The sequence below is a fragment of the Necator americanus genome, chromosome X (assembly GCF_031761385.1).
Source record: "Necator americanus strain Aroian chromosome X, whole genome shotgun sequence".
NCBI lineage: Eukaryota > Metazoa > Nematoda > Chromadorea > Rhabditida > Ancylostomatidae > Necator > Necator americanus.
Window position 1 is genome coordinate 2,489,752 of NC_087376.1, and position 11,148 is coordinate 2,500,899.

Below are 11,148 nucleotides of genomic sequence, written 5' to 3' on the forward strand. Positions count from 1 at the left end.
ATGAAAATTGTGTTTGTTTCTTCGAAAAGATAGGATGTTTTGAAATGGTTCTCCAGCCATAATTTATTTAGATGATAATCCCTGTCGTAGGGATAACAGTTTACCACATAAATAAAACATGGTGGTTTTAAAGTTGTTGGCTGGATGCGGTATTGTCGCTAAGAATGAGCACTCTACAAGAAGCCACTGCTCGTGCAGTGGAGGCTTGTCAGCGAGGTAGTATGGAAGCGTTGGAAGCGGCACTACAGGAAGGTGTACCTCCAAATGCAACAGACGCTGATGGATGCTCTTTATTACACTGGGCTGCCATAAACAACCGCTTAGAGATCATAATGAGGTACTTTGTTATTCCTATTTTTTGATTAACGAGGAGTTGAGGGTAGAACTGCTTGGATGCCTGAGATATTTCTTTGAAGTAGTACGATTTTTTTCCTCACGGAATTCGAAAGAGGGTAGGTGGGTGGAAACGTACATTTTTATTTGCTACCCACGAGTTAGATTTAAAAGGGAGTGTATATTGGATTTACTAATGACTGAGATTAATCCGACTATGCTTTTTTCTGTACATATACGAACAATAAATATTCTCTGATACGATAATTATGGTAGAAAGCAGACTGTTTGGCTTACATATAATTCCCATTTTTCCTGATTGTTTTGAGAAAACAGGGTCTTTGGATTCCAGTTTATCTTTTTTTCACTTCTGCAACGTAGGAAATATGCAGAGTTTCAAGCTTTTAAATCTTTAGAATTCTAAATGAGTTCTATTACGGATATCTGGCTTGTTATCACTAAAAAACTAGCATATTACTTTGGCTCTTCATTTTTGGTCGGAAATTTTTACTTAGATTTAAACGAATTCTTAGCTCTGTCTTGGTAAATTGTTCATGTTGTTGTTATTTTGATTTTTCTAATGGATGTCTGAAACTTTTATTTCCATGTAGACTGCTTGATTTGGGAGCGGATCCTAACGTCGTCGGTGGACTACTGGTTTCATCTCCACTCCACTGGGCCGCACGTGTCGGACATAGCAACAGTGCTGCACTACTTGTGAAGGTATCCTCAGTTATGCTCTATTGTAATTTAATGATAAAAAGGATAAAGTCACTGGCGTATCAATCCAATTGGGATGCGCCAACGCGTTTTACTCGAATTCGTAATCGTTGAGGTTTTAGAACGCGTGTTGACCTATACAATGAACTGCGGGGGCCAGCCGATGATCAAGTCAGTGTTTTTATCCTCCAGACAAGTCTGGTACCAATTTATCGACCCCGGAGGGATGAAAGGCTTGGTTTGCACTAGGGCGGTCTCGAACTCTCGACCGTGTGGCTACAACGGACCTCTAACCGACTGCGCCACACCCACATTAATTTAATGATATTATATATTTATCTACAATTATTAGATTAAAACTTGGCTCTATAGCCAATTGTTTGGGTAAGGATAGAGGTATACTTTGACCGTAGAACCAATTAGTTTGTGGATGGGTATCTATTACTTTGAAACATCAGATGAAAAGAATGGAGAATGATGTTTTTTTCCCATTTTCTTCATCCTTGAGCTACATTTCAGTTCGTTTTCTTTGTTATAAGAAGGGTCATGTTGCAATTTTCTTAGCAGATTAAATCTGTGCAGTTTTATTAGATTTGAAATGGGTTATTATTAGAAATTAGGTAGTTATAAGTACTGAATATGGGGAAGGGATGCGATGACTAACTCGCCATAATGTTTGGCCTCGCAAGTCATTTTATAGGACGTGTACGCGTTCATTAGTTTCTACAGTTCCGAATTAGCGTCAAATGCATCAAGACATCCAGAAAGGATTCACCAGTACAGGATACCTTTTCTTTCTCTTGATTTATGGTAGTACTTATACCCTAAATCTCGTTTGAGAATAATTTTAGGCTGGCGCTGTAGCAAATGTACGTGACACTCAAGGCTACGCTCCAATTCATTTGGCGGTACAAACCAACCAGTCAACACTTGTTGCATATTTATTGGAGAAATTCGACTACTGCAAAGATATTACGGATAATAGTGGTATGTTTTAATCTCCTTCTTGAGTCCTCAAGCTTTTTACTAGAGGCAGATAGTTGAAACAGTCTAGATTTTTCTTCAGGAATGACACCGGTTATGTGGGCAGCATATCGTACGTTTGGAATGTTCCCAATACGTCTTCTAGTAAGATCTGGAGCGAATTTGAACGCTCAAGAGCATCTATCCGGTAACACCGCTCTTCATATCGCAACGCAGGAAAGGAACTATTGTTCCATCAGGTGAGACTCCATCGCTAAATATATTTTCAACGCTCTGTTTCTAGTTTTCTGTTTACTTTCCGGTTCCGGAAACAAAGCTCGTGTCATCTGATGAATTTATTGCAGAGAGTTATTGGCAGGGAATGCAGATCCTCTCCTTCGTAATAAGCAGCAGGAGACTCCCATCGATATTGCAAGAAATATGAGGAATCATAAGATTATTGGTAAGTTTTAGGTGTTCTAGATGTTTGTGTTGCATATAGACGCCTCATATAGCAAAATCACGATTCAACTTTGTTGACATGTTTCTTTGTTTGTACCTGCTTGTTTATATTTTAAAATTACGTGTTCTTTTTATAGGTATGCTCGAGGAAGCAATGTCGGCGCGTGGTGTTAGTGCTGCTAAGTGCACCGCTTGCGACAACATCCCGTGGAAGAAAGTCAATCGCTCTGCAGGATTATTTATTCCGGGCTAGTTTTTTCAATAATAGAAGAGCATCTTTCGGAATGCTTGAGTTTATTATTTCAAATAATCGTGAAATGGCATGAATTAATTATAGATGGAAGGTTTTATTATTGCCCTACATACAAGAAGCATTAGCATCGAGTTGGAATTAACACGTTTAATGGTAGCAGCCAAGTGTATGGAATGTAATAAAACACAGTGGTCTTAATTCATCAAATCAATAGAAATTGCAGCTCTTCAAATTTTCCTTTATTTTATTAGCCTCTTCAACCTGTTACTTTTATGCTCAAAAAGAAAATCAAGACTTTTACAGCTATTGAAATCTTCTTTAGGATTCACCTCTTTAAACACTTTAATTAGGCAGTTGGTGTTCGAAAAAAACACTTTTAGAACCACGATAAATAGATTTTTAGGTATATTGCTGGCTTTAATTGCATTGTTGTTCCATGTATTTCACTATATGATTGTTGGTGCTATTCTCTTCGTGGCTTTCGTCAGTTTCCAATGTGTTAGCAAGTATGATTTCCATACAGCTTCGCAGAGTCTTGTTCCGATCGGTATATGCATTGCGGAACCTGTTTGTATGATCGTCACATGGTAATACTAAATTTCATTCACAGTTTTCTTTTTGTTTGTGACTTTTGGCGGTTTAATATTTTTTCATGTAACTTGCAGGTGGTTATCTCTTCGTTATTTTGTCTCCTGGTGGTTACAAATCTCTTTTCTTCTCGTTATGTGCGTGCTATTCTGGTCGCTATTCAAGTGAGTCATGAGGAATTTTTACGGTTATGTTTTTTGTTGCTGAGAGCACACACGTAATATTGTAGCAATAAGGCAGCAGAAACCGCATTTACGTATCTGTTTCTTTGCCTGCGAGTTAATCGATCAAATACATTCGAAAATGTGCAAAGCACGAAATGTTATTGACAAAATAAAAAAACATAAACATTAGATATACATATTCGAAAATACAAAGAACTTCCGAAAAAGAACTTTGTGGAAAATTACAGAGTCGTTGATCTTTTTTTTTAAAGTAATTGTATGATTTCTTAGAATTGTGCTCTCTAATCCCGGTGTTATTAAACCAAATGAAGGTGCACGAACCCAGTTCGTTGAAATGCTTGAACTTTGCGAACGTGTCAACTATTGTTTCACTTGTTGGGTGAACAAACCAAAAGGAGCAAAACATTGCAGTATTTGTGACAGGTGAGCGTTTTTTAATTCTTTTTTTTTGAGTTGCAGGTATACTTCGTTGAACATTGAGAACGATTTAAATTGTATATGTCTAGGTGTGTCATGGATTTCGACCATCATTGTCCATGGCTTCACCAGTGTATCACTATTCGTAATCTGCGTATATTCCTCGTTTTTGTTGCTTGTGTGGCCCTATCGGCTGGGATATTTTCCTACGCATGTACCCATCTCATTTATCTCAGAATCCTTAGGATCAGTGAAGGTAAATTCATGTCGGATCTACTTTAAACATCCTCTTGTTGTTGAACTGAGTTTCCATCTCTATGAATGAAACTTTGCATCTTATGATTTCTAGTCTACCCTTACCTCATAGGAAATAGTGAAAGCACAAATTTGAATGAATTGTAAGAAAAGTAAGGTCTAGGTAAATAGTTTTCACTGCCCGATACTGTAACCACTGTGCCAAATGTGGTGTGGAGAAACTTTGCTTGTATGGGGGTCAAATGTGCAATTCTCTTCCTGATGGGTTATTTGTTACGAGTTGATGGTTTGTGTCATTGCGTCGACGGTTTGTGAAGCACTTCTTAAACTGAGTTTGACATTTCTGATCAGGAGTGAGATGGCATATGTTTTAAACGCTTAAAATTTGATCTTCAACCTACCCTTCCTTGATATTCGGTGGTTTACGATCGGTCCATGCTACATCCACATTTTTTTACTTGTGCGAAACTATTACGTTTTCAATAAGTGATTAAAGTTTTAGGAGATTCCACTTTCAAAATGATTGCAATTGCCGACGGAATCCTTAAATCGAGCGGTTGGATGTTGTTTAGTCTCACTCTTGCCTTCTTCCATGCGATAATGTTGTCGGCGTTATTTATCAATCAGTGTGTACAGGTACGCACTTTTTACTGCCTTTTACTTTTATGCAACTTTTAGTATTGCCTCATCTGGACTGATTCTTTCAAGATTTCGGAAAATATGACGACTATGGATCGCATTCGTCACAGCCGTGGCCGTCACTATGCTCATCTGAATTCGGAGTCAGATGACAACTCTCCGGATCTGTCCTTCACATTTTCTAGGCGTATTCGAAACGTCGTCGATTTCTGCATTGCCTCTTTCTGATGACTTAAATGGTGCACACCTTCTTGATCTACGTATATGCATCTACATCCAAACTTTATCAGGAATGCTTAGGAATTTTCAAATCCAATGAATGATCTGTGTTGAGCATGGCAAGCCTTCTTCAAAATCTCGCTATTTTATTTTTCTCGAAACATGAAGTAGAGCACTAGAAGATTTTAGTCCGTTCAGCGGTCCTTTTTTTTTGTTGTTGGATGGAATTTTATCGGAATAAGTCCATCTTTAAAAGCGTAGTCGCTAGTACTGATTTAGCCAGTATGGCAAAAAATATTGAGGGGAAATGATTGCCTGTTTTGTGAACAGAACTTTCTTCTTTTCAGAAATCAGTGGCTAAACGTATGATTTTGTTGATTATTTTCCTGTTTTGTGCGTTCTAATAACATATCCTGATGTATGTTATCTGTAAAATCGTTTAGTGGAAGTATCCTACAGCTTCGCTCAGCTAGTGTTCCTTTTCTTTTTTGACTCTTCTTAAATTTTCATTTCCTGACTGTGGCTCATAAATCCGCAAATGAAAATCGACTGTATCGCGATGTTGAATTGATGAATCTCTACAGTTGTATTGAACTTGTTTTCCTGCTTTAATGTTTCCGAGCTCAAATTTTCTGCAGCTATTCTAAATGTTGCATCTGATTTCTTTTCTTTCCTGTATTTTTTTTTTGTACTCGTTCAATGGTGTTATTGCCGAGAGAATATTAAATCTAGTTTGTTGTTTTCACTTCTTTCTTGCTTTTTCTGGTCTGTATTTTTTTTTTCAAAGTTATATGCATTCCATATATGAAGAGGTCGAGTATCTGAATACTTCACTTTATGCTGTTGTGATATCTGCCAAAGGTAATACGTCGAAATTATATGGGTTCTTCATTGTAAATGATTTTGATCTCTTTCCTCTTCAATAAAATCATGTTGTTCTTAGTTTTTTTTTTGTTTTAAACGGTGGAAATAGCTAGTTTTAGAAAGTTACTCGGAAACAACATTAAATAGTACTTCTTGTTCGCTTAGTAATAGAAAATGGCTGTCGTTTATAGAATCGTGAAATTGTGGATCTTAGCCCTCCTTTTTTATTTCTTTTTTTATAAAAAAAAAATGGTTGGTTTGCGAAATAGTTCTGTCTATTGGTGATGGAGATATGGTTTTAATGTAATAGTACCGGAAGAATGATGTTAAAAGGATACGGTAGTTGTCAAACCGTAGCGTCATCATTGCCTCAGGCTATAAATAGCCAATTGTGGATTTTTGCTTCTTTAGAAGTGATTCAGGCTAGACTGCTACATACAATCGAGAGCGTATGGGAGGGCAGACATGGATGAAATCGAATAAATCGTTTCTTAATGTTATGTACCGTAATATACTTAGGATTAATTTATTGTAATATTGTTTATATATCACTAGAAGTGTAATCAAATCATCACTTTCCATGGATATCATTTAGGATTATTATTCCATTAATGGCGGTTTCCAATAACCTACAAAAACGTGGGATTTTTAATTTTTTGCATAGCCTTATAATCGATTCTCCGTTTATTCTCATATTCTTGACTCCACTATTCGATCATTTACTTAAAAAAACTTTATGATTATTTATTTATGTTGTCAGAGGATTATAAAAAGGAGTAAATGTCGATATTTTTGTAGCATTTAAATTTAATGAAATGAGAAATTTGTAAAAGTGGCATATGATTCACTTATAAAGAGTTTGATATTCTTCCATAGTTGTTCTTTACCAAAAAATATTACATTTAATAACAAAGATGCGATAAAGGTCGTGCACGGAAAATAATAACAAATAATATGGATAATATGGAAGATATAATAATAAAATAAAATATAATATAATATAATGTAATGCAAATAATAATAATAGTAGTAATAATAATAATAAATAATATGGAAAAATGAAGAGAATGTCAAATTTCTTGTTCGAAAGTCGACTTCGACTGGATTTTTTATGTACTTGCACAAAAGGAAGTGCATTTGCAAGAATAATTAGATAGTTTAGTGGATTCGCTTCATGTGGAAGTTGTCGACGAAGAAAATTCTAGTTAGTTAGTAGTCATAGGAATATATGTTTAGTATTTTGCTTCTATTTATTTAATTAATTAATTTTATTTATCTGTTGATATTTTATTTTTTCATGATTTGTCGAAACTAGTGGGATCTTTTAAGTCGTGTTGTTACACTGAACTGCATGGATTTTTGTGAATGTAAAAAGCAAAAATTTTTAATTAATGAAGATTTCTTGCATAAATTCACAGGACTCCCTGCTATGAAACTTTTTCTCTGATATTCCTTTAGTTTTCAATTAACTCTAATGAAATCTCTCTAAAGTAATGAAAAGCGGACGTCATTCATCACATTCGATTAGTCTGGTACCGAAATTTTCCTCAAGTTCATTCGATTACTAGCTGTATATTGTCGAATATCCCGAACAGTAAAGTATTCCATTCGTGAATAAGACGAATCTATGGAGACCATGGAGTTCAGACGACCAATTCCGATTTAATTACGGCTAATTATCAGTCGTAGAAAAACGATCTATCGCGTTCGCTTCACTGCAAATTATTTGACACAATCCTTAAAGGCAGCCCCCCCCCCAATTCCCCTACTACTCATTTCCACTAACGCACAGTATTTATTTTGAACGGGCGCAGACACATATGTATATTATTCAATTTTTCAGATCAATAGATTCGATAATTGTAACGAAAGTAGCGAACAAATGATTTTGTGTACGGTGAAATAATGACAATGATTTGTTAGTACGGTTTGACGATTGATTGGATTTTAAAAAAGAAAAAATAGTGTTATGGAAGCGATTCAATAGCGAACTATTCAACCAAATCGGATGAATTTTGCTGCTCGCTTGTCTTCTCGTAGTATCTCCGGAATGACATCATCGTCATACACGTCATTTTCCTGAAAAAAAAAATATTTTTACTGAGAACAATCAACAACAACAAGCTATGAGATACACAGTCGATAACACATACATATGTTCCACCCTATGGTCGCAACGCGTATACAGTAATTACTGTAATTCATCTGTCCATCATATACTATCTCCTTTTTTTGGTTTAATCAAATGCGTGGAACAGGTCTTCAGGGTAGAATTTTTTTTATAAAAGTGTTCAAATCTTCTACTTGTCTACATTAAAACTGCCCTAGTTACAATTTTTGAACGGGATAGACTAGAGATTTTTTAAAGGATCTATTCCCTAGGGATTAGTAATGCCGACATCCTAAAGTAGAAGTTAGAGGAACCGCTCAATAGTATATATTCAAAGTGTCTTTATTTTGTAAATATGCTTTAAAACCAAACGTCAATCTTCGGTGATATCTGACTTGAAACTCAACCGTTGAAAATTTATAGTGGGAGGCTAGAGATTAGAAAAAAAAAACAAAAAAAAAACAAAAAAAAAACAAAAAAATTATCGTGGAAGCGATACCGCTTCACTAGTTCTTTTTTTCGGTCAGGATTCTGATCAACATGCATTCTCTATTAATTCCTAAATATTTAAAATGTATCAAAGAACTATCCAAAGTGACATGCAATGTGTTGAATTGTGAAAATAAATTAACAGCTCTTTCCAGTCTTACTATTGAAGAGTTCCGGTTCCTAAATTCATTACAGAAAAGTGTAACCGTCAATTTAATAATTTTGTAGCCAAAATTCACAAAATTTATCCGAAATCATCGCGAGATTGCGTCGCAAATAAAATGAATAATCTTAAAAAAATTGGTGGAAACAGAAGCAGTGGAGAAGAAAAGTGGTTGAGAAGTACAAATAGAGGACATAAACTCTCTAAACGAATGCCACGAGGTTTCATAGCAGTTTATTCTTCAGTTTTTCGTTACTATAAAATTCCTCAATTCTTCTTGTACCTCTCTAATAAATCTTTTCATTGGATTATGATATTTTGGATCCTAATTTTTTTTATTGAAGGATGCTCTTTTCTTAACTTTTACTTCTAGGAGAAGATGAAACAGTTTACTTTGACCAACAACATCATTGTTAAAAAAATTTTCTTAGAAAATTTTTTCTTTCTTTTTTTTCCTCTACTCTCGTTGCACACAGTATTCCCTATTTTCTTTCAAATTTTCATCTTTCCATTTATGATCAGAAATCTTTCTTTTTTTTTACAAGAAAAGTGCATATGGTATGCTTTCGATTTTTCTGCCGGGAATCTTATGATCAAATTTCGTACATTAACGTGACGACCGTTATAAAAGTGTTTCTTTTTCAACGAGCATATCGTATAACTAATGCTTTGACGATTCCGGAATTGATGCAGCAAATTCGGAAGCTTATGAGTATATTATAATATCTGTTGGGAATTATTCATTATGTCTTTAGAGGCTGTTTACGGTAGTGGAATACATTTATGATGAATGCTGCAGGAAAAAAAGTTGAATAAAAAAATTATCGTGAAAGTGATACCGCTTTACTATTTCTTTTTTCCGCCAGGATCTTGATCAACATGTATTTTCTATCAATTCCCAAATATTTAAAATGTATCAAAGAACTATCCAAAGTGACATGAATTGTGTTGAATTGTGAAAATAAATTAACTTCGATGAGGAAAGATACAGCCAGAGAATTGACGAGGAGTAACTCACTAATTTATTGAAGAATCTCTTTCTCCTCCCTTTCTTTCTTATTTTTCTCTGGTAACAGGATTTTTTTTCTAGAATTAATGATTCTATGATGAATGACTACTCAGTGACGTCATCTGTGAGATTGTCATCGATATGATGTGAGTTCCTTTCCTGGATATTTTTTCCTCGATTCAGCTAGGTCTGAAAATCAACAAAACATGAAGAAAGTTGTTTGTTAGCGATCTTTTTTTTTGATTTATGGTCATTGCAGAGAAATTCATTTGAGGTTGCTGATAATCTGCTACGTTGAAAACGATGCTAATAACAACGGTGCTTCGATTTTTTTCACAAGAAAAAAACGTTACTGCAGCGTAATCTTAAAGATAGTTTTAGAAGTTTACTTTTGAGATTTTTTATACGAGAGAGTAGGTTAAAATATCTCTTATAAAATTTTTAGCTTAGATTTTGCGTTGTGGGACAAACAGTTCACCGGAGATCCCTTTAAATTATGCTACGATGTCTTTATGGTTGTAGTTCTACAAGCTTATATGTAACGGAAGAGGAGAAAATTCGGAAATAACTTATACAGAAAAAAATGCTTATTTTCGCAAATTATTTACTAATGAGTGAATCGAAATGTAAATTCGTCATGCGTAGGATTTTTCAAAGTAATTTTTTTGTTTAATTTTTACGCCTTGTGGCGCCAACGCCTCATAGGGATTACCCTTATTCGACAATAATACGACAAGGATCAGATGTACTCTGCCATTGAACGTCAAAAATTTTCAAAAAATTCCCTCTAAAGTTCAATTTCATTTAAATTCATTTGGTTTATTTGAATTAAACAGATATTTTGTTGTTTTTTTTTCGAGTTCTGGAAACATCACTGAGAAAGCGATAGAAAAAGGAAAAAAGGGAGAAAAGGAACTTTCCGCAAAGTCAACAGCTGAACGTCGAAGTAAATAAATAACATTTTGAGACATTTATTGTTGTTTAGTGGTCCATTCGGGCTGTTTCGGATGCAAATTTTACTGAATGTAAGCAAACGATGTATTTTACTTGTCAAATTTCCCTGATTTGGAACCATCTAGACCTGTTCGTTTTTGAAAAATCTGATTCTTTCGCCGCTCGCTGAATATAACTCGTCACTAAAAGGTTTTTTTTTTTTGAATATAAAATATATACACTTATCCAGACGATGCAGACTATGCTAAGCGTTTACTGACGTTTATGAGAAAATTTTCAGCGTCTTTATACTTTATCGGACATAGTTATCGGCTTTGCCAGAAAAACAAGGATATTCAACCTCTATTATATAGGGTTGTTCAATACTAGAGCATTCCATTTTCCGAACAGCTTCAGAGTACAATTAATTTTTTCTGAATGAACAATTGAAAGACGTTTCTCTGGAGTTTCCTGCAATGGTTTTCTGGAAGCATCATTCTATAAAATCGCCCACAACACATATATCTATACTTTTACTTTTAAATT

The 11,148-nt window shown here is 34.8% G+C and overlaps 2 protein-coding genes across 2 annotated transcripts in view; one reads left to right on the top strand and one right to left on the bottom strand.

The window, feature by feature from the left end:
• Positions 1-164: 164 nt before the first annotated feature.
• RB195_021298 (uncharacterized protein) lies at positions 165-5,043 on the top strand (the record flags this gene model as incomplete). Its single annotated transcript, XM_064207958.1, has 12 exons — positions 165-337; positions 945-1,056; positions 1,905-2,040; positions 2,120-2,276; positions 2,382-2,479; positions 2,616-2,726; positions 3,135-3,318; positions 3,397-3,483; positions 3,775-3,927; positions 4,011-4,177; positions 4,679-4,812; positions 4,885-5,043. The coding sequence occupies 12 exons, from the start codon at positions 165-167 to the stop codon at positions 5,041-5,043; spliced, it is 1,671 nt and encodes a 556-aa protein (XP_064063839.1).
• A 2,850-nt stretch (positions 5,044-7,893) lies between these two features.
• RB195_021299 (uncharacterized protein) overlaps positions 7,894-11,148 on the bottom strand; it is a gene marked incomplete at both ends in the record, with an annotated part of 14,181 nt that continues 10,926 nt past the window's right edge. The window contains one exon of the mRNA XM_064207959.1: positions 7,894-7,977. Coding sequence (XP_064063840.1) covers positions 7,894-7,977 — 84 coding nt within the window. The remainder of the gene's footprint in view (positions 7,978-11,148) is intronic.